The following is a 24,385-nucleotide window of genomic DNA, read 5'->3' as shown; positions in this document are numbered from 1 at the left end:
CAAAGTTCTTCAAAATCTGTGCGAGTCAGGGGGTGCTAAGGTGGTGACCAAGTTCCGGTTACAGGTCCTCTGCCAAAGAGGTGCATGAACGACCTCAGCAGATTCGTCGATTCTGAAAGCACAAGACGACTTGATATTAAGATGTCTAATAAACACAGACTTTCTTGTTACATGATTTTGACATTCTTGTTAATATTGCAAATTATTGGTATGATCGCCCGTAACGGCTGAAGCGAGGTGAAAAAATAAATAAAGCGATTTGACACGGGATTCGTACCCATACAATAAAGTGAGGCAGCGTGTCACTACGGTAACAATCACACTAAACTATTTCGCAATGCTAGCTGCTGCGGATCTTTGCAATAATATCAAGATGTCACGCAATAATATCAAGATGTCACACAACAATATGCAGCTGGATGAATCAAGGGAATATGCCCGTTTTAACTTGTGACCTCTGTGTTATTTATCTCTTATGAAATGTAGTTTACGAGTACCGTTTAGTAACCACGTCTTTTTAGAAGGAATGGTTTCCATTTGATGGCCCCTGTAGTGAAAGAACGATGCTCATTACCGTGTTAACCTGTGACTTAAGTTCACTATGTCTCAATTCATTTACATTATGTTACATCATGTTACATTAAATCTTTACGCTTTTTCTAACCGAAAGGCTGCTTATAACTATCACTTAGACAAAGCGTTAGCTTGCGACTTCGGTTTACAAGCTCATCTGTGTAGTTAAACCTTATTACATTTTGTGCTTTATGAATTTCACCAGTTGAAATGTAACGCCACCATAGCACCCTCTGACTCGCAAAGATTTTGAATGTGCTGCAAAGAGCCTAACAACCGAGGGAGAACTTTTGTCATTTATCTCGCCGTCAATCTGTAATAAATCATCAATAAATGCATCTAATCTGAATGACGCACAGTCATTTGATGCATGGTTATCGACTTCATTGGCTAAATGCTGTAACTCTCTAGCTAATTGTGCGCCCGACATAGTTACTTAACGTTATACACGAAGCAAACGATCAGTGAGTGACGTGACGTTAGTCCAAAACAAGTCAAGAGTAATCGATCGAACGCTTCAATCTACGCTGAACCAATAGTAGGCAAGACCAACCCATCTAATTATCATACAAGACACAGAAAAGTAAGAATAAATACAAGAATAAATAAATAAAAGTGGAAATAAATACATGCGATAATAAATAAATATAAAAATAAATAAACGTATAAATAAATAAATGTAAAAATAAAAGGAAAGGATAAATAAAATAATCTAAAAATAAAAAATATAATAATTAAAAATGGACACAAAAAATAATACATCAATTTAAAAAATGAAAAGAAAAGTTAAAGCTAAGATCAATAATAGCTAAAACGAATTATTTTGTTTTATCAAACCATTCATTCCTGTATTTATTTTCATATTATTACATTTATATATTTATTTATTTATACATTCATTTATTTATAATTTTTGCAGGTTTAGTCCTCCATACGCTATACCCGTTTTCGTATTATGAGCTGTGAATGGGTCTCACAAAGAAATAAGTCATCAACTAGAATTTATCGTTTATATCGCGGGAAGTCTAATTCCTATCGTGTGGGGAATTTCTACCGGTATATCGCAAACGATATAATATCGCCCATCCCTAGTTTCCATTACAAATACCACCATGAACCATCAGCTGTTTACCATTAAAAGAATTACAAAATTCCTTTATGGTGTTTTTCGTCTTTTCGTGTTTCGGTCTTCAGATGTAATGGTGTTCTGTTGGTTCCCATCCCGCCAGTGGGACCCATCATATTACCAGAGAACTAGAAAGACCATTATAGTTTCTATTAAAAGCAATACAATTGTTATTATAATCTTTAAATCCATTTAGAATTTGTGTGATGTTTTTTCCACCCTCATTACCTTTACTTGGGTATTTGTCCTAGTGCTGTTGTCTTCTAAATGCTTTAGCGGTGACAGATCTGCTTGATTTGCATGTATGGGTCAGGGCTTGTAGTGTACTGAGGTGGGTTGTTGAATCCACTTTGTTTCTTCTTACAACAAAAACGTACACATAACAGAACTTCATGTGCTTTGGAATTCGTAGAAAGGGTTTCACGGGGTAAGAAGCTTATGACATGGCATCACTTGCTTTTGTTTTAGTTCAGAAGGCTGTTGTTTTCTCTAATTGGTGTCTTATTGTCTTTCAGGGACTGACAAACTCTTTGAGAATAAATGGAGTCAAGGATATAGGGAACAGAAAGAGGTAAGCACGTGTTTGGTTTTTGTTTTCGGTTCTGTCACACAGTGTAGAAGTTTTTCAGTTTCTGTACTCAAAATAGATGACTGAAAGAACACTATGAAAGCAACTGTTTTCATATCTCAATTGAGATTAGCTGTTAAAGAATAGAAAAACTAGAACTAAGGGTGTTTTGGAGAAAGAGGGGTCTCAAGGGACACAGCCTTCTCTCATAGGAAAGAGAACAGAAAACTTTGTTTTTAAATAGAGATCGAATGAGATACTCTCCGGATGCTTTGACTGAGTGACTGTTTTTTAAATCACTTGTGTCAGCATTGTCAGTTTTTAGCACCCTTTCTTGCAGCGTTCTCGACGCGACAGTGGTGAAAAAATGTTTATGTACCACAGAAATGATTAGGATTGACATGTTTATAGGTATTCATATATCCTATTCATTTTTAACACAACCTGCTTTTTTCTGTTTTTAAAAGAAATGAATGTGTGAATTTATTTGCATGGCAACTAAATTGTCTGTATTGACATTTCATGAAAAGATGTAAAAGTGTTTTGGGAACATGTTTTAATTTAAATCCAAGTATATGTTGAATTTATCCTGTTCTTTGTGCATCCTCTGTGTTGCCATATGTATAAACATTGCTTTTAGCCGCATATACATGTTTCTCTAACAGTTCATTGGTTCAATAGTTCAGTGTCATTGGCTCAAGACCATTTTTATGACCATCAACAAAAATAAGGGCCCCGTATGTGCTGATACAAAATCATACCTGAAGTTTTCAAAAACAACACTGCCGGCAACACAGCCGTTGAGGGCAGAGATAAGCAACATTGAGAACGCTTGCCAAATTATTCATTTTCAGGGCGTTTTCACACCTGTGTATCGATTGCTTTGTTCTGAAACCGGGGGTTAAATCGCTACAATATTGAAATTTATTTTAGTTCTGTTCGCATCCACAAGGCAATATTTCCAAACGGACCAAACTTTGTTAATAAAAGTCACGTGCGAGTAAACTCTCCTTCGATTGGTCAGAGTGCATCTGTTTATTTCCGGCCGGTAACGCGAGTGATGATGAGCGTCAGCTGCGCGTTGCACCGGTCTCGCGTCTCTCACGGCGGAGCTCGAGAAGCATAAAAGGAGGAGAAGGATGAGAGAGAACCAGGCCTGGATTTTATGTTATGTTTTATTGTGTTTGTGTGGCCGGCAGTCGACCGTGAGGGAGCTGTCGGCACTTTACTTTCGGGTTGTTGTTTGTTTATTTTATTAAAAGTTTGGTTTAACGTTCGCCGGTTCCTGCCTCCTTCCTTTTTTACTTTGAACATTGTTACAGGGAGCCATTAGCAAAACAATCCCTTTTGCATCACGCAACTTTATATAATTACCCGTCATACATTGTGATACAGTCTGGTTCGTTGGTCCGTTGGGTCGGATGGCTTTCACACATCTACCGAATCGCTCCAGAGTTCGTTTGCAATCGGGTCGAGACCACCTTGTTCAGGCGGTCTCGGAGCCATTTTTTGGGGGCGGATCCTAGCGCGATTGCCGTGTTCACATATGCCTAAACGAATCGAACCAAGAGAGAAAACGCACCAGGTTCCGAAACAAACCCTTATGTGTGAAATTTTAACCAGTGTTGTGCAAGTTACTTCAAAACTGTATTACATTACAGATTACTTGTTACTGTTATTTAAAAGTAATCCCTTACCTTACAATATTACTGTCTCACAATTGTAATACTTTACATGACTCCTCTATTACTTTTGAGTTACTTTCACCAAAATAACTACAGAAGTAGAACTTAACATTCTAAAATAAGTCTTTGTATTTTTGTATTTTCAAAATACAAAATACTTTTTGCCAATCAACCACTTTAGACTGCTGATTTCTTGAATTAACTAAGCTATACACAAATAAATACAAAAAATACTAGATTAAATGCATTTAAATACAAAATACTATTACAAAATAATAATATTTTGTATTTCAAATGGATGTATTTGAAACACTGCCCATCCATGCAGTCTAATAAGGAGGTTGGTTGGCAAAAAGTATTTTAGTTTGAAAATACAAAAATACTAAGATTAAACGCATTTAAATACAAAATAGTCCCATCCCATCACTGAACTAGATTATATAGAATTCTAGCTAGTCATCATGTAAACATTAGCATACCTTGTCATTGCTGCTGGTCACAGGGATCTTGCTAACTAGCTTCCTGAAATCAGCCCAATGACCCCTCAAAACCCGCCCAAAAGGAATGAAAACTAGCCCAATTATTTTCCAGGGTCAATTCAGAGTTAACAACTGCCAAAAGCAGTTTCTATTGCTATATTTACTTATCTGAATGGTTTCCTAGGTATTGTATATATTTTTTGTTCTGATGAACTCAAAAGATGTTTTAGGGGATTTCGGAAAGCAAACAATTCTGGGTCACCTCTGACTACCATTATAATATTTTCTGCTATGGTAGTCAATGATGCCAAATAATTTTCAGTTGCTAACATTCTACCAAATATCTTTGTGTTCAACCGAACAAAGAAATTTATACAGGTTTGGAGCAACTAGAGGGCGAGTAATCCATAACAGAATTTTCATTTTTGGGTGTCCCTTTAAAAAAGATAAAAAAGATTAGTTGTTCTAGACTGCGTATAGCGCTGCTCAAACGTGATATTTGGCAGCCGGAAGAATCAACTGTTGTACACTCACGCATGATTTCTTTCATTGATTAACGTGACACGCACCTTACGAAACATCGGTAAAAGCATAATTCGGATGCATTGTCTAATACCACCGCTATATTTTCCTCTTTGGTTGAGCTGAGCTCCCGCGTCCCTCCCTGTACTGTAGCCTGCCTTAGTGCTCGAATTGAGTCAAGTCTTATGGGGGTCCCCACCATAAGATTTTTTTTGGTGGGGGTTAGTCTCGCAATATACAATTTATACAAAATACACAATATATTTGATCATAATATGCATAGTTATATACTATTTATTAAAAACAGGCTTAAATAAAAGAACAGGCTTCTTTTACTGTATTTTGTATCAAATCAATACAGGCTTGGTGAACAGAAATGACCTTTGAACAGTAGTGTACGTCCAACAGAATAATTCTAGCATTATTTACCAATGTAGTATTTACTATTTTCCCTAAAAACAACTGGATGATTGACACTTTGTGATAATAATGTTTGTTCCAAAAGACTTGTTTAAATGCAAGAAACTAGTTTATTAGATATTAAAAATATAAATTGTGACAAGACCGGCTGTCAGTCTGTGTGTTAGTGTTGTGGGGATTTTTCAACGATTTCAGTGCATTTACATAGTTACATCCAGTAGGTGGCGGCAAGGGACTGTTATGAGTGAGTCTGTCAGTCAGCAGACTATTCAACCATTTCAGTCCAAAAGTCTGCTTTATTCAGGAACTAACTACAGTATGGCTATCAATATGTCAATCATAGCTATTTCAAGAGTGAATCCCGCATTACTATGCCAATGTAATTCCCGAAACTTTGCAGCGTGCATGTGGTCGTTGGTCTTAGCAGCATGAAAAACAAGTTTTATACAATTCTGAATGGATTATATATAGCACAGAAACCACACCACGAGCAATCCCTTTATAATTACTAAAAAGCTGTCACTCATCTTCATCGAGATCTCTAGCACCCCAGAACCAGGCCTAATATTAGTTTACGCAAGGAATACAAAAGCCCCGACATGGAGTTGATAAATATAGTGGAAAGATATATAGAGAGAGAAAATTACCCCTCAAAAAAGTACAAGCTTCCTCTTCCCGACTGCGAGTGGAGGTTTATTATTCTCAATTTTTTTTAGCTGAAGTTAGCTTAACCGAAGCGACGCCAAACAAGCAGTCATGTTAATGATGTCCTGCGCTGAGCGGTCTTTAGACGTGGGGTGGGGCGTTTAAAATTGACAATGACATGACAACTAGCCCATAAACAAACTTAATATAAATTATTGTAAATAATTAAGTCACGAAATTTACCATATCCATTTCATGAATTTAATCACATTTGTCATTATAATTTTTACTCAAATAAAAATATCTGAGGGACCTAATGCCTTATGGGGAGTCCCGGATCCCCCCAGCCCCCCCTCAATTCGAGCACTGGCCTGCCTGTCAGACACTTGTTCCCCACACTTTTGAGAACGGCCCGGTCCTGAAGTTGCCAGGTATTCATCGGAGTATGAATACACATTAACAATCTCATCAATTAACATTTATCCTTCGAATATAAATAAACATTTTGGCGGCCGCAGTACATTATGAAAGTAGCCCAAAAACCCGCAACCCCGCGACTCCACAATTTTTCCCGCAACTGCATTTTCAAAATAGCCCAAATGTGCGGGAAAACCGCAACTCTGGCAACACTGGTGCTAGGGCTTCCAGCGAACCGGGCGGGGCCAATAGCCTCGGACCTTTAGCTCAGAGACTGAAATCATGCCGTTTTACAATACAAAATAGTTCCACCAGCCAGAGGGAAATGAATGACACCACACGCGTCTATTCACGAACAGGAAATAGAACTTACTTGCGCGAGTTTTGATTTGTTAATGTCTCGCGGGCGAAAAGTTTGTTGTAACGCACAGGGTTCGTACGGTCATGAAAAACCTGGAAAAGTTATGAAATTTTAAAATCGAACTTTCCAGGTCTGAAAAAGTGTTGGAAAATGAATAAACCCAAAAAGTTTTGGAAAAGTCATGGAAATTGTCCAAAGAATACCTGTAAAAAATAAAATGTTTAATTGCTAATTTTAACTAATTGGTAAATCAGGCGATCTTGCGAACAGGCAAAGCAGAGGGAGTGCTCGCTGCAAGAGGGCCCTTGCTGCAGCCAGCAACGTAACGTAAACGTAAATGTCTTTGATAAATTATGGATGTAAGTTTAGAAAATTCCAGGAAAATGCCGATTCAATAATGTGTGGCTTCATTCAGTTAAGTATAATGTAAGGTTTAAAAGAGATCATCATCCAGGACGTGCAAAATGTCGACTCTGCAAAAAAATTTTGACATTTCGAACATGGGAGAGGCAGCGTTAAGTAGCCACGCTAAAGGCGCGAAGCACCAGTCTGCTGTTGCGCACGAAGAAACTTTGAACCCCATCACCGGGTTTTTAAATCCGAGGAACACCGTGACACCCACAGCCAGCTGCTGTGCTTCACTTAAGTCCTCCATCAAACAAGGGACCATTTCGGATGCTGTGTCAAGAAACGAAGCCCTAACTGCAAAGGTATTGTGGGCACTAAAGGTGGCTAATTCTCACTATTACAAGTCGTGTGAAGATATAAGGCAAGTTTTTCCTGGTATGTTTCCCGACAGCAAGATAGCTGCCAGATTTGCATGCGGCGAACTTAAATGTTCGTATATTTGCACGTTTGGACTGGCTCCTTATTTTAAAAAACGAACTTTGTCAAACATATCGAAGCAAAGAGCGTATGTGATGTTATTCGACGAAAGCCTGAATCATTACTTACAGACGAAACAGTTAGACATGCACGTCAGGCTGTGGGACGGAAGTGAGGTGAAGACTAACTACATTGGCTCAGAGTTTATGGGTCATGAATTTTGCCTCGAAAGTAATTGAGAAGTCATGGAAAAGTCATGGAAATGTATTGGTAAAAATGTGTACGAACCCTGAACGCAATCATTTCTGAACATGTACCGAGTAAAATATAACTGAAAATTGATTAGTAATGCCTTACACTACTTCGTTACAGCAAAAAGTAATACGTTACTGTAATACATTACTTTTGTAACGCATTACTCCCAACACGTTTGTTAACATACATTACCAATATAAATTAATAAATACTTCTACAGCATTTATTAATTTTAAAGGTCCAGTTTATGAAATTTAGCGACATCTAGCGGTGAGGATGCAAATTGCAATCAACGGCTCACTCCACACCTTGCTTCTGAAGCACTACGGCGGCTGACACAGAACTAAGATGTCGTCACGTTTTCACTTCTTTGCCGAAGGAGATAACATTTACGAAACATGCTCTGTAGAGCAGTTTGTCCATTTAGGTCTACTGTAGAAACAACATGCCGAATTCCATGTAAGTGGACCCGCGGTGTATGTAGATAGAAATGGCTCATTGTAAGGTAATAAAAACATAACTCTTCATTATGTAAGGTCGTTATACTCCTCTGAAGACATAGTTATGTATATTATATTGCATTTCTGTCAATAGATCCTAAAAAAAATTACACACTGAACCTTTAACGTTCGTTGTCATAATATACTGGTAGTGACAATAACCGTAATATTAATACCACAAATGTTATAATACCGTAAATAATTCCAAAACCCATTAAAAAACATGGTTACAAACTCTCTTTGCCTCTCTACACATCATATTTTGAGTGTGATTCAGTGACAAAAATAATTAAATAGACTATAATTAAGGACGATTAATTTGATGGCATTTATTTTATTTATTTATCATTTTAATGATTATCACAATAATATTGTTCTCTTAAAAACGTTTGGCTACAATAACATGATAACCATGCAATAAAAATCCGATATTGTGACATCCCCAATTTCAATATCGGCAATTTTTATAATCTATTAACATATTTTTTATAATAGTAATAAACAGAAACAAACAATTGTTTAACAACATTTAATGATGACTTTTATTTCAACAGTTCCATATCCGTCAGTGTTCTTAAAACAGACTTGGAAAGCACCCTTTGATTATGATTTCTTCATATTTTAAATGCTGTTTGCTCTTTCTTAATGCGTTGTGTCCTTAAAAATAAGTGTTATTCAAAATGTAATTATGTATGTAAACATTAAATCTACTGGACAATTATATTGTCATATAATTGAACACAATATTAAACATAACGTTGATATGGCACAGTGATTACCAAGAAAAAAATAAATGGAACATAATGTCAAAATTATAACATTTAATCAAAAATATTTTCTCTTCATCTTAAGAAAATTGTTTAAAAACAAGTTTTTTGAAAACTAGTTGAAAAAACTACTGTGAGACGTATTTTGTATCTCAATAAAGATTTTGTCCTGTCACAGGGCTCCTGCTGGCCCCTTTTCACTAGGGCCTTGAGCGCAGCGTCGAGTGGCCAAGAGGACTGCTGGGAAATGAAGTCCAGTCTGAAACAATGGTGGCGAATAGCCCTCGGCCTAATGCTGGCCTGGGTGTTGCTGTTTCTGGCTCTCCTCTCTTACTTTATGGAGTCACGTGTGGACGAGCCGCGATCGGCGGCCGCTCTCTCCTACACGGACACCCGCCGCCTGACCTCGCTGCAGGGCAACCCCCGCACCATTATGGCCTCCCATTTGGGTCTCTCTACCCCATCTGGCTCCAGTAAAACTCGGCAGGGGCAAAGTCGAGAGGAAGACCCCAGCATCGAGCCCCAGCCTAGTCCACTCAGCCAGGAGGCCTACCCCTATCCAGACCCTCAGAGCCTGGCGGCCTGGTCTGCATTTGGCACCCAGGATGTGGGCTCGAGATCGGCCGCTGTGAGTCGCAATCGCGAGAGGCTGGAGTACAGCCAGTATTCACATCTGCAGGATGAAGATGAGGAGGAGGAAGAGGTGGTGGGAGGAGAAGAGGACGAGGAAGTGAGGAGGAGGACAATGAAGAGGGCATCTATAAGGTCGGACCCAGATGATAACTATGTTCCAAAATCAAATTCTGTAGTTCACAGCCTTTGGAGAGGAAGTTTGTCGGTGGGCATGCTCAGTCCACGTCTCCAGAAGGCTGTGAAAGACTACCTTAATAATAATAAACACGGCGTGGCCTACACGGGACACCGAAGGGTGCGACAGAGCGGCCAACAAGTGTTGTGTGAGCTGAAGAGGAGGGGGAAGGTTAGAACTTTAGATGGGTTTGAGATGCCTTTCTCCACCCTAGACTGGGACAAGATCGTACCTGCCTTACCCTTGAATGAACTCTTTGGGGGTGGCTTCAAAACCTGTGCCGTGGTCACCTCTGCTGGAGCCATGCTCCACTCGGGGCTTGGCAAAGAGATTGGTGAGTGAGTTTTTCTCTTTAAAACTCTTTAAAATGCCTTTAAATACAATTTTGCCTCAAAGATTTACAAGATAATGGTAGCTGAGTGTGTTTGTTGGCTCGGTTTACTTTTTAATGTATTCACTTGCCTGGTACTTTTATACAAAGCATGTTACAGTGCATTAAAAGTGTATGTAAAACTGGGAAACCAAGTTTTGGAAGAAGCTTTACCAGTTGAGCTATAGGATCTGGTTTTGCCCAGCTGAAAATGCAAATTAAACCAACCAAAGTCTGGTTAGTTGGACTTAGCTTGCCTCCCATCCTGGTTTTATTTAGATTAGAAGACCCAAGCTGACCCACAAGTAGAAACCACCAGAAGACCAGCTTTGCCAGTCTGGGAGGACCACCTTAAACCAGTTTAGACCAGCCAACCAGCTAAGGCTGGTATACATTTATAGCGGGGTGGCAACTGCCAAATAATGTTATTTATTTTACTTGAACTATGCCAATAAATGATTACCAAAAAATAAATGCAAATATATATTTTGTTGCTGCAAGTTGTACAGTGGCTTCTGTTGTGGCTCATCCAATCAGATTTCAGTCACAATGATTCATTAAGCTGAATGGCAATTAGAATTTTTCTTTTTGTTTGACCCATTTAAAGGGACAGTTTCATGAAATTCTGAAAACTCTGTCATGAATTACTCACTCTCTAGTTGTTCCAAACCTGTGTAAACAGAGAGAGAGAGAGAGAGAGAGAGATATGTAATAAGAATGCTTTTAACCAAACAGTTCTTGGACCCCATTGACTAGCATAGTAGGAAAAAGTACAATGGTAGCCGTCCTACATGCTTTCAAAAAAAATCTTCTGTTGAACATGAAGATATTTTGAAGTAATTTTTCCTACTATGGTAGTCAATGGGGTCCAATAACTGTTTGGTTATAAGCATTCTTCCAAATATCTTTCTCGGTGTTCAACAGAACAAAGAAATGTATACAGATTTGGAACAACTCGAAGGCGAGTAAATGATATCAGAATTTGTATTTGTGGGTGAACTATCCCTTTAAACATTGTTTGCTGTTTTGTTGCTCTGCTATTTATTTCTAATTGACGTTTCCAATACCTTGTGAAATATTATTCACCGTCAAAATCGGTTTCATCATGTTTGCTCATTTTGAGAGATTTTGCTTCCCTCTGTGATTCTCTCATCTTGGATCCAAACCAGAAAAGCTCTGAATGGTCTTTTAAAGGAAGTGATGCTAGTGTTATTCATGAATACGAAAGGCTTGTTTTGGTTGGATTCTCATTTCCTGAGGATTTTGGTTTCCGCGGTGATGCCACTTCCTCTGAATGGGTCAGTGGGAAACTGATGCCCTTTACGGTTACATAATCGCCAGGATCACAGGGTAGACAAAGAGCCCAAATGCTTCCGGCTTTGGCATCTGTGGTGGTGGTAGTGGGCACATGAAGAAGTTTCCATGATGGCACAGCTTTCATTCTTCTTCAGGACAATGGGGACTGTGCCAGAGACTGCAGGCAGACAAGTTGAATCATAGATTATAGATGTACTCGTACATCTCTCATATATTTTTCATCAAGAGTATAATTAGATCTGAAGCTGTCTCTCTCTTTCGTAAGTGCAGTAAATGCTCCTGAATTGCTTTGTGGGGGTTGGTCTCCAAGATTAAATCTTTTTTTTTTTGTGACAGTATTCAAAGTATCGTTTAGTCTGAAGTATTTATTGTTATTAGTTAGGGGACGAGGACTGTGTAGTCTTTGTTCTGGCAGATTTTTCTGACTGGAAGTGTTTGGCATCGTGGTCAGGGTGGGTCCAAAAAATCCTCTGACCAACATCTTCCATTCAGTCTTGCCACATTTCCAACTGCTCAGCTATTACCTCCACTTTCAGTATGTGTAGAAACATATTTCTCCTCAACCAGATTGAATTTCCCACTCATCAAAATTGGCCAAACAGGTTATCGACAATCTAGAAATTTGTTTCTCAGTCGGTTGAAACAGCACCTTGTAGACGTCATTGCCCCTTTGTTAGTAGTTTCCCATTATAGTTTAGTAACAGCACCACTAAGAACTCAAAATTATAATCATTAAAACGTGCTTATACCTTGTAATTACAAGGCTTAAGCTCTTACTTACTTGGCCTTGTAGATGACTGTGCACAATGTCAAATCACTTTCCCCTGTTTTCAATGCTGGTACTATGAACTCTTTCTTCTACCTTGGCTACTAATACCAAATATGGCTCAAATTTCAGACCAAACCAGACAAACCTTTGTACAGTATGAGAATTTGCCACATCTGTGGATGTTGTGACTCAGTATGGATCTGTGTTTGAAACCCTTTTTAAAAACCCTTTTTATTGTATTGTACTGTAGTATTAGCTCACATGATAGATTTTAGTCTAAACTGAGGTCTGCTTTGAGTAGGTGTTTTTTTTCCCTCTGAAGCCCCTTTATCCTCTCTATTAAATTCTGCTTGTCTTGTCTAAACATTTCCCGTCAGCTATGCCAACTTAGTGCGTCCTCTAAAAATACTCAAGGACTAGCAAGACAGCCAGGAATACCACAGCGCAGCCAAGAGTACACCTGCTAGAACTGTTGATAAGAAATTTGTCGCAAAAAGATCAGGTGTGGGAAGTACAGAACCGAAAATCTGGCAAAATACTGTCACTGCAATTTTTGTGCTATGAAAAGGTGAAAAGGTTAAGTGCAGATAATTATAAGCCAGATAAATCATCACCTTTGAATTAATGTAAAATATCAACATTTGTTAATAGGGACTTTTCGAACAGTTTACATGGCTATAACTAACTTGTCTTTATAACATGAAAATTGTGTTGTAATAATGGCCGAAATAACATGCCAATGTTTATTGTTGTAATTAAAACCCTATCAATTAAATTCTTAACAATTTGACATTTAAGCCTTAATATTGTAAAATGGAATACATTTTATAAAAACTTAATCTTAATAAGAAAATAGGGATCAAAGAAAGCTAATCCTGATTGGTCCTCTTGTGTGCATTCAAAGTAGAGGTCAACCGATTTTGGCGATAGTGATAACTAAGGTGGCCAGTACCTGACAATAACGATTAATTAATGATTTTTTTATTGATTCTGAATCAAAACATAACACTAAGTAAAATAGCAATGAAGTTTATTAGGCTACAACAATAAACCGTATTGCCTGAACCATGAAACTGTAATGTTCCTTTAAATAAAACACCTAAATATTAACTCTATTGATAAGTATTAAACTCAACTGTATGGTTTAAACAAAAATTATAAGTAGGTGTTTTCTACATTGACAATTTAAAAAATGTTTCTTGCATCAAATTAATGACAGGTGAGAGATCAATTGTAAGATTTTACATTGCAATACAGTTTTTACGTAGACATTGCTTTGGTGAGCATAGTCTTACTATTCTTGAAAATACTATTCTTTAAAAGCTGCGTCATAAATGAATACATGATATGTCCATGATATGAATAGCGTCGTCTGCTTCTAACGTTACGTGCAGCGAAGTCTGGGATTACTGTAATCATAATGATCAACACAAGAATACAAAGCGCTTTGACAAACTTAGTCTCTTAGCAATAGTTAGAAGTATGTGCCAAGAGAGTCTCCGCAGACTCCGGAGGGGAGTTTTACTGGGGCACTGGCACGTAGATATGCTGGCTCACTGTTAAACACTTCGTGAGATTTAATTGATCCATTTATCGCACAAAATATAAGCATGACCCATATGATTTTGGTGGTGTACTGTATTGTTGTGTATATATGCGTATTTATTCACTTGTCATTAACATTTTAGCCGATCGTGTTGCCTCTGTAATCTCTGTATCTGTTTTCTGTTGCGGAGGCAGGGCACACGCACGCACACACACACACACACACACACACACACACAGGTTTGTTTCAATATACTAGTGAGGACATTACCTAGACTTCCATTGATTTCATATCAGGCTTATAATATATTATATCCCCTAACCCTTAACCTAATAATCACACAAACATGTGCCCTCTATTACATTTAAAGAAAAACACTATTTGAGCCAATTATGAACCTTTTTATTTAGTGAGGACCAGTAATGTCCTCACAAGTGTCACACGTATTTCACTATGGTACTGAGGACATTTGGCCCTCACAAATATAGCTTAACCTGTACACACACACACACACACACACACACACACACACACACACGTCTGGTTTATTATCTCCGTGGGGACAGTCCATAGGCGTAATGTTTTTTATACTGTACAAACCGTATATTTTATCCCCTACCCCTAACCCAACCCCTAAACCTAAAGATCATAGAACACTTTTTGCATTTTTAGATTTTTAAAAAATATTGTTCTGTATAATTTATAAGCTTTTTTGCCCATGGGGACCTCAATTTTGGTCCCCACAGTGACACGAGTCCCCATGTGTTGGTGTGTATTCAGGTTTAGGTCCCCACCGGGATATACAAACATGAACTCACACACACACACACGTTTAAATCCGTAAATAATGTAGCCTATTCCGCTCCGTGCATAGTGTAGTCTCACATGTGCGTTTCCACAGGCTGTCAGTATTATTTTTATTTCCGCCTCTAGAGGTCGCTGTTTTACTCTGTACCCTGTCATTGCATATCACAATAAAGCTTTCCATTTACATTACATTTAGAATTTTAATATTAAAAACAAAGAGACGAGACATTTTCACTTACAAGTTCAGAACAGATCCACTCCTGTTGTGTGATTAATTTGTGATATTCTTTGACGGCTTTCATTTGGGTTGCCATTGTGCCTTTTCACATCCAGTGACTAATTTCCTGCTTTCTATCCCGCTTACTCTGTTTGTCTCTGTTTGTGTGATTTATGTTCTCTCGAGAGATCGATGTGTCTGTCAGAATTGTGGGGACACGCTCAATGTCAAGCTCACATTTACAGCTTTAAAAAATTGCTAGTTGACGAATGCCAATAACGGCACGTGAACTGAGAGATAGATGGGTCTGCCCGGGGTTTCTAAGATCATTGTCGCGCACATCCATGGAAATAGTCCATTCATCATGTGCTTTCATTTCTCTTCGTTCGCACTGTTTGTATTTGTATGCGCGTGTGGAGAATGACACATTGAATTGCAGTAAACAAATCATCCACTAGAGAGCACTGTCGGTTTACGCCACAGATTGATATGAAATAAAAGGTTCCTAAACGGTTTTTTGAGAGGCTGGATGGTTTCATCGAGAACATTTAGCCATTTAGCGGACCCTTTTATCCAAGAGTTTTATCTTACTAGGACATGTTTGTTTTGCATTATTCTCCTCTGAAGTTAGGGAATTTTCGTTTCGATCATTGTTTCAGATGTGTTCTCATTATAGTCCAGTCCTGTTCTTTACCTCATTAATGTCTCAATTTGTGTAATTCCAGACTCCCATGATGCAGTTCTGCGGTTCAATACAGCTCCCACCGACGATTATGAGAGAGATGTTGGGAATAAAACCACCATACGCATCATCAACTCTCAGGTGAGTGAAGTTTGATGTCTGCACAGAGGTAAAACTGACACTCTTGTGTATTAGCCACATCGTTGAACAGCATTACAATTGGCGTGTGCACTCCTTGGCTGTGTGTGGGTTTCTAATACGAGCTGTGAGTCATCATGTCCTTGTGGACACATGCATGCTGGGTTAAATAAATCAGTGCTTTGTTACGCGTTACATGATCGAGTTGTGAGATGCACTAAGATCATTACGTGATAATTGATTTGACTTCATGACAGGGTGTTTGTCACGTCTGTGTAAACAAGAGCAGGAAAGAAACGGATATACTTGAGTGAAATGCAGGGTTGCCAGATCTTCATTAAAAAAACTATCCCAATGGCCCCACAGTGTTATTCATTGCACACAATTTCTTCAGTCACTGTGTAGTAGTAGTCATAAACATAGTCTGTTTTATAAATGATATAATCTTACTATAAGTTTAACAGCGGATAAATGAAATCCTTTGAACTTTAAAATGATCCCTAGGGTTGTTCTTTCTGAACCACTTTGGTGAAAATTTTATTTAATTTTTTGATACGTCTGTGGTATTTTTAATATGCTGTTAGGCAAACCATGTACAAATTTAGTCAACAATATTGCCGAGTATTTTCTCTTTAAAACTGCAATTTACTGCAATTTCAAAAACATGGTTTGAAAACAGACATTATTACTGTACATCAAGAATGTTGTAACCAATCACGTCACGCTATGCATTAAAAGTAAGCGTTCTCAGCCTAAACTCATCAACGTTGTTGTTAACTTTTGACACATTCGTGAATGCACACCAGTCTGTTACTGTGGGGGACATTTCCACGCCCTTAAATATGACACGGAACCAAACTAAATATGATTGGTTGACTAGCAGGGACTAATTTGCTTATTTATAAATACACATACTAAAAAATTTAGAAAAGGGTTTGGAGTTATATTAAAGCAATTTTAATGCATGAAAAAAACACTATTAAAAATGTATCATTTTGATGATCAAAGTTTTTAGGGATAAAATTTTTAACTACAGGGGGCCTTTAAAAGTAAGTGAGGCTATAGCGGACTTGGCAACCCTGTTGAAGTGCCTCCTAAAGCAACAACAGTTCACCCAAAAATGAAAAGTAATTTACTCACCTTCATGTTATTCTAAACCTGTTTGATGGAACAGAAGGTGTTTGTTCTCACATTTTAGTCATGCATTTCGACCTTTATAGACAGGTTTAAAAAAACACAATATTTAGCATGGATCATCTCATCGTAAATCACCTGTAGACATTTGTTGAACCTTCTACCTTACGCTGTCCTAACCAGGCATTTCTCTACTCACGGTTAAATCTCATTGGTCCAAAATCACACTATAAAAGCAGCCAATCAGAACATAGCTGATTACCGAAAATATACTGTGTTGAAGCTGGTTCAGATGCACTGTTAAGACGTTAATGGATTATTTATTTATTGTTTCAGTGTAACTAACATGTCCTCTGTTTTCTGTGCAGATTCTGGCTAATCCCAAGCATCAGTTCAACACAAGCTCATTGTATAAGAATGTAACACTAGTTGCCTGGGACCCTGCGCCATACACCCTCGACTTGGACAAAGTACGTACCCAACACAGATTTAAACATCTGTTTTATTTGTAAATCATGTACAACATTTTTATGTATGTGATAGTGAACTGAGATTTACTTTAACACGTGTACATTTCTGAGATTGTTCAAGGATGGCCACATTCATTTATATTTCTGCCCACACTTGCACAGGAAACAGGTGATGTGGCACATTTGCAATATAGATGAGCAGTGTGGCATATGTGTGGAACACACTGAAAGGTTATGCTCATTTGTCTGGGATTAATGATTTTGCTTCAATGTAAATGTGTACTAGAAAAAAAGATTGCGTTGGACTACTATAGTAGATTTCGATCTGTTTTTGTGTCCTTATCTCATCTTTTGTGTTCCCAATCCCATCATGCCCTGCTCTCGTTGTTGTCGACATGAAATGGGGCAGAATAGGTTTTCATCTGCTTTGCAATGACAGAACTATTGTAAGTTCCTAAATAAAATGGTTTCCAACCCCTCTGGGAATAAAGTGAAAAGTGAAAGTGAAAGTGACCTATTAGTCAGATATGGTGACCCATACCCGAAATGTGACCTCTGCTTTTAACCCATCCAGAGAGTAGTGAACACACGCACAGCAAGTCGTGAACACATGTACACCCGGAGCAGTTGCTAATTGCATGTCCTTGACATGGTGTACACATGTGCGATGAAAACATGTGGATTGTGCCTTTTTATTTTCAGGCGGTCTTTTGAAAACTGGAAAGACCACTAGAAAGCCAGTAAGAGTGCAGGGCTTTTAATTCCACTGTCTAAAGAGAAGAGGGAAAATTATCACAAGGGTCATAAAGTACATTTTATTTCCTACCAATTTCATTTCTCCAACGCTGTTGTGGTCTTTCATTTTTTACACTATATTCAAGAATACAATAGCGTCACCCCATTTCATGTAGCATGAAACGAATTTAGTGCAAGTGTCAAGTGTTCACTGTAAATGCCTTTAAACCATTTAAGCACGATTTGAAACGGTTGCTTTGACGCGTTCAGTATAGATAGACAGCTTCTAGCTATTTTACATTGATTTAAAAAATCTCCATTTATTCATCATTGGTGTTTTGGTTCCTCGCCACTGGGCCATGTTGGCTTGCTCACTGGGAGACTGCTGATATTAGTTTAGCTCAGGGTTCTTTAAATTCCATTAACATTGCTTTATTAGAATGGTCATACTTTCTGTATCATGTACTGTACTGTATTTTACCCTTTTCTGTGTTTTTCTGTTTTGTTTTGTTTTCTGTCTGTAAAGCAAATATTATTTAAACAAAATATAACAAAAATATAGAAACTATTTGTCAGTATTTAGGTGGATTTGTTCAAATCTTTAAAAAATGTTGCAGTGTTTTCTTTCTTATTTATATTATAATTGTACTTTTTTTTATTAATGTGTCCTCATAATCTTTCATCAAATACATGAACTTCCACTCCCCCCTCCAAATAACATTTCTTTTCTACATGACGTATGTCTCGGCCTGGGGATGGACTGTACTGACCGTCTATTGGCCAGGCTTCCAACCTCCAACTGTCCAATCAAAGGACGTAATCGAAGCCGTTTCACTCAGATGTACGTCACAAATTCAGTTTCATGCAGACTTAAACATTTCATTTGGTGTCTATTGGAGTTGAGCAGAGGTGTAGTAAAGCATCCGTCCAGGACCTGCATGCTCCTCTACACTCCAGTAGCTAACTAATGAATTATGCAATGGTCCACACCGACTCGAAGGACAGAAACGATATAAGACATATTTTTAGAGAGTGTGACGTGAATGAGGAAAGGTGAAGCCTCAAAATAGGGTCCAAATTTGCCTAATGCTGTCTAGTCGCTAATGGAGAAGTGGAGTAATGGAGAAACTCATACATTTCGTGGTTTTATTGGACTACAAATCTCTAGAAAGCCATTTCCTAATCTACAATTTTTCATTGTATGGAACCAGTACTGACAGCTGAGGTAAATGGTCTAGAGCAGTGGTTCTCAAATGTTTTTGTTGTAAGGCCACCTTTTTGGTAGTGTGCATTGCGGCCCCGCAAATAAAGACTTATAATCTTACACTTATACTTTTAATTAAACCAAAAACATATTCAGTTATACAATGCTGGAACATCAATTCTTTTGGTTGGTGGTCTTATTTTTCTGATGTTTGGTTGCACAAAATATATGATACATTTCTATAATTCATAAAATACCACAAAATCTGTGGCCCCCCTGGATCCATCTTGGGGCCCCGCCCCCCAGTTTGAGAACCACTGGTCTAGAGTCGTGTGTTGGTGGTTCTTAAAGAATTATGTTGCTCATCGACTCATTTTTGTTGTGTTCATTTGTAGTGGTACTCCAATCCAGATTACAACCTGTTCAAACCATATGAGGAGCACAGGACTCACTTTCCAGCTCAGCCTTTCTATATCCTCCACCCTAAATACATCTGGCAGTTATGGGATGTGATCCAGGGAAACAATTTGGAGGATATTCAGCCCAACCCGCCCTCTTCAGGGTTCATAGGTAAGACGTGCATATACATGCATGCAACACATTTGCAGCAGTAGTGCCGCCAAATTGAATTCCAACATGACAGTGTCAATTGACAAGTTTAAGACAGCTGTGCTTGTCAGTCCTGTCAGTCCAACATTGGTTGATTTCTGCAGGCTTCATTTCTAGGGTACGCCCTAGGACGCTTTCATATCTGAACTCTGATTGAAACTCTACGGCCATGTCGACTTGCATCAAAATCTTTAGTGATAAAACACTGTGAGTGTAGATAGTGACGTGCAGGGATTGAGATGTCATGATGTGGTTGTAGTATGACTTCTGCTGGTTTGTTTGGGGGTTGTGGGGAGTAGCAGATGGACACTCCGGGTTTTAGTTACAAAATGGAGCTATAGAGCCCAGGAAAATCTGACACAATGCCAAAATCATCCTAACCTTAGCTAAAAAATACAGAGTATGATGTTTTTTTATGTTTATTCCTTATGCTGCCTTTTGTTTTAAGTACATCAGATTGAGTTGATTTTCAATTTTGGAGGGCGGACAGTTGCTGTAACTTAAAAAAGGTTGAAATTGCTTCAATTAAAAAAATAAATAGTAAGTTGAAATAAGTGGGGTTGTATTTAAAGATATACAAGAGAATGTAAGAGTGAGCATTTAAAGCTGCAATCCGCATCTTGCCTCTCTATTGCCATCTCTGTTTAAAATATAAAATTGCAGGTTGCTAAACTCTTAAAAAAATAAAGGTGCTTAAAAGGTTCTTTACAGCGATGCAATAGAAGAACCATTTTTGGTTCCACAAAGAACCATGCAGCCAAACGTTCTTTGAAGAAGTTAAGTAAAGAATTATGGTCAAGTAAAGGCTTGTCCACACCGGGACGATAATCGCACATATTTATCACTGACGTTTAATGCCTCGTGACTAAACAGAGGGTGCCAATGTGAGTGTGTTCACTGACGTGCAAAAAAACTGTTGTAAAAGCGTCATTTAAAAAAAAAAACATCGCATCCGGCTCATTTTTTTAGGTCTGACGCGACGCGTTAAAAACTGGCCGACCAATGGGATTGGTGTTTTTGTTCACCTGCCTGGAGCTGCTGAAGATACAATAAGCATGTGCGATTATCCTCCCGTTGTGTACAAGTCTTAAAGAGACCATTTCCAACACTGATCATTTTATGTATAGCTGCAGAAAAAATTAAGAGACCATTCCAAATTTTCATTTAATCAGCATTTTAAGATGTATTGTGGCCATTCCAATCCAGTGTCTGTTGAATTTCAACAAAATCAAACCTCAGGAGTGACATAAAATCATCCAACAGCAATGTGAACGACTGACAGCATGACAAGACACATGAAAACTGTGATAAATATCACATACATTTTTATTTTAAGCAATACAACACTAATATTTGTATGTGTATTTAGAAAAAAGCCAATATGAACTTGTTTTCTTTGCAGTATTTGAGGTCTGAAAAACTACAGAGCATTTTATTCTGTTATTTTGACCCGTTTCTCCGGTTTTCATTTTCTGCAAATAAATGCAAATAGAAACAAGATTCTCAGATGACATTTGAGAGAAATGTTGTAAGTAGTTCACAGAATGAAACAAAAATAATAATTTTACCTAAAACATACTTGTAAATAGTAAATTCAGAAAAACGTTTTTTTGAATTTTGAAATGGACATTTTTCTGTGGCTTTATATATGCTTAATAACTGATTTTAACTAAAAATGTAACGGATTGCATCTAAATGTATAGTCACTGATAATCTTATCTACCACCACAGCTCTCAAATCAAATACGTTGCATGCATGCAAGATTGTTTTGCAAGCTTTGTCAAGGGAGACTATTATCAGTGAATAATTACTTTTAAATGTAGGCTAATATACGTACATATCATATGGCTATGGACAGTGCCTTGCACTGTTATGTTTGTTATGTTGCTGCTTTATTTTAAACTACTTTAAATAAAAAGAAATACATTAATCTACACTCCTTGCACAATAATGACAAAAAAAACCCCAGATTTGTGATAACTGCAAATTTATTAAAAATTAAAAACTGAAATGAGTACATTGTATTCATACTCTTTTCTGGGACACTTGAAATTTAGCTCAGAAGCATTAGTTTTGCTTGTTGATGTTTCTGCACTCCAAGTTGAGTTAACCTGCAAATTCAATTGAATAAGTTTGATTTGGAGCTGCACATACCTCTCAATAAAGCTGAAAATGCATATCAAAGTAAAAACCAAGACATGAGGTCAAAAGAACTGCCAGTAGAGCTTTGAGACAGGATTGTATCAAGGCACAGATCTGGGGAAGACTTCTGAAAAAAAATCTGCTGTATTGAAGGTTCACAGAAGCATGTAGCCTCCATTTATCCTCAATGAAAGAGGTTTGGAACCACCAGATCTCTTACTTGAGCTGACCTCCTGTCCAAACTGAGCCATCGATGGAGAAGGGTCTTGGTTAGAGCGGTGACCAAGAAGCTGATGATTACTCTGGTTGAGCTCCGTGATCATATATGGAGATGGGAGAAACTTACAGAAGGACAAACATCACTGCAACACTCCACCAATCTGGGCTTTATGGTAGAGTGGCCGGACTCAAGCCTTTGCTCAGTGAAGACACATAGAAACTTGAAATATGAAAAACGTACCTTTCAACGAATCTTTCAAACTGTCAGAAGCAAGATTCTCTGGTCTGATGAATCTCAGTTTCATGCATCATGTCTGGAGAAAACCAGGCACCGCTCAACACCTGTACAATACCATCTCAACAGTAAAGTGTGGTGGAAACAGCATCATGATGTGGGGGTGTTTTTCAGCTGCATGGACTGGGGCATTTGTCAGAGAAAAAGAAAAGCTCAATGGCACAAAATACGGAGATAATGATCATGTAAACCTAGCCCGGAACATTCAGAACCTCGGACAGGGCAGAAGGTTCATTCTCCAACATGACAATGATCCTAAGAACACAACTAAAACAATGCAAGAGTGGCTTATGGACAACTCTGTCTATGTCCTTGAGTGGCCCAGCTAGTGCTTGAACCCAACTGAACATCTCTGTAGAAACCTGAAAATGTCTGTCTACAGATAATCTCCATCCAACCAGACAGAGTTTGAGAGGATCTGAGGAGAAGAATGGCAGAAAATTGCCAAATGCAGATGTGTAAAGCTTTTCACATCATACCCAAAAAGATTTGAGTCCGTAAAGGTGCTTTTACCAACTACTGAGTTAAGGGTATGAATACTTAGGCAATGTACTTATTTTAGTTTTTTATTTTCAATAAATTTGCAAAGCTGTCACAAATCAGTTTTTTGTTTTGACATTATTGAGCATGGAGTGTAGATTAATATAAAAAAAATAATTTAAAGTAGTTTAAGATAAGGCAGCAACATAACAAAATGTGAATAAAACGAAGGGGGGTGAATACTTTTGCAAGGCACTGTAACATGTTTTTATTTATATTGGAATATCTGATTATAAATCACCCTTTTTTTATGGCATGCATTTTAAAATCTGGCCACATTTCCTCTTAAGACTATTTGTGTCTTCCAGCAGCATTTATGTTACCCATCTGTTCTCTTATGTGTGACCTCCGCTTTGCTAAAATTGCTTCAGGTTTAAGAATAATCCTCTGTAGCTGCTGTCCTTTTTGAACAGGTGTCTGATATCCCAGCGTATCGCTACCCAAATAGACTTAACAAATATGAACCCTGTTTCTATGATAAGTTAGATATTACCATAGAAACAGAGTTCACATTTAGACATTATGAGTAATGATTTGGGGTGGTGAGAGTGAGTTACACTAAGCGGGTTTCCATCACTCGCATTTATTCGCATTTTGAAGTTTCGCATCAGAAACGAGTGATGGAAACGGCAAATTTCGAATTAAAAACCCTTAATTCTCAAAAAAAAAGTTTTTACGCTCGCTTGAGGTGGTTTTTCTTTTTTGCGAAAAAGGGTTAATGCGAATAATGGGAGATGGAAACGCATTTGCCGAATAAATTCCTCCAAAAAGTAGCGTAACTGCACTAAGAGACGGCGTAACCTGACTAACCAGAGTACTGATCTTGTTACAAAGCATGAGAAATGTTGTGATGGTCATTCTTAAATGCCTGAGCAAAGTCGTCAAAGTATTTCTGTAATTGCCTTTTAGAACTATCACGACTGTGTTTCCCAAACAGCAGGCATCCACAAAAGCACCGCATTTAATGTGTTTCGTAATCATCTGCTTGTGCAAGTATTATGAAAATTATTATATTCAGTGACTTCTCTTACTTTTCTTACTGATATTTAGTCGCAGTTTATTAGGAAGTGACGGTTGACTAGTTGGATGGAAACGGTGCTTATTCGCAAATGTTTTATGCGATATTCCAATTTTGCGCATCAACTAAATTCGCAACTTTGGATGGAAACCCGGCTAGTGAGAGTTGTAGTGTTTTAAAATGACTTGTTTTATACAAATTCCATAAACTGTGCAATGATG

At 37.9% G+C, this 24,385-nt stretch overlaps 1 protein-coding gene across 1 annotated transcript in view; it reads left to right on the top strand.

The window, feature by feature from the left end:
* Positions 1-24,385, top strand: part of st6gal2a (ST6 beta-galactosamide alpha-2,6-sialyltranferase 2a) — a 79,734-nt gene that overhangs the window by 45,171 nt on the left and 10,178 nt on the right. Inside the window, exons 2-6 of the mRNA XM_057335650.1 lie at positions 2,215-2,270; positions 9,322-10,285; positions 15,703-15,800; positions 17,300-17,401; positions 19,736-19,910. Coding sequence (XP_057191633.1) covers positions 9,391-10,285; positions 15,703-15,800; positions 17,300-17,401; positions 19,736-19,910 — 1,270 coding nt within the window. The 5' untranslated portion in view covers positions 2,215-2,270; positions 9,322-9,390. The remainder of the gene's footprint in view (positions 1-2,214; positions 2,271-9,321; positions 10,286-15,702; positions 15,801-17,299; positions 17,402-19,735; positions 19,911-24,385) is intronic.

Source organism: Triplophysa rosa, linkage group LG6 (genome assembly GCF_024868665.1).
Source record: "Triplophysa rosa linkage group LG6, Trosa_1v2, whole genome shotgun sequence".
Classification (NCBI taxonomy): domain Eukaryota; kingdom Metazoa; phylum Chordata; class Actinopteri; order Cypriniformes; family Nemacheilidae; genus Triplophysa; species Triplophysa rosa.
This window is presented reverse-complemented; position numbering and strand designations above follow the sequence as displayed.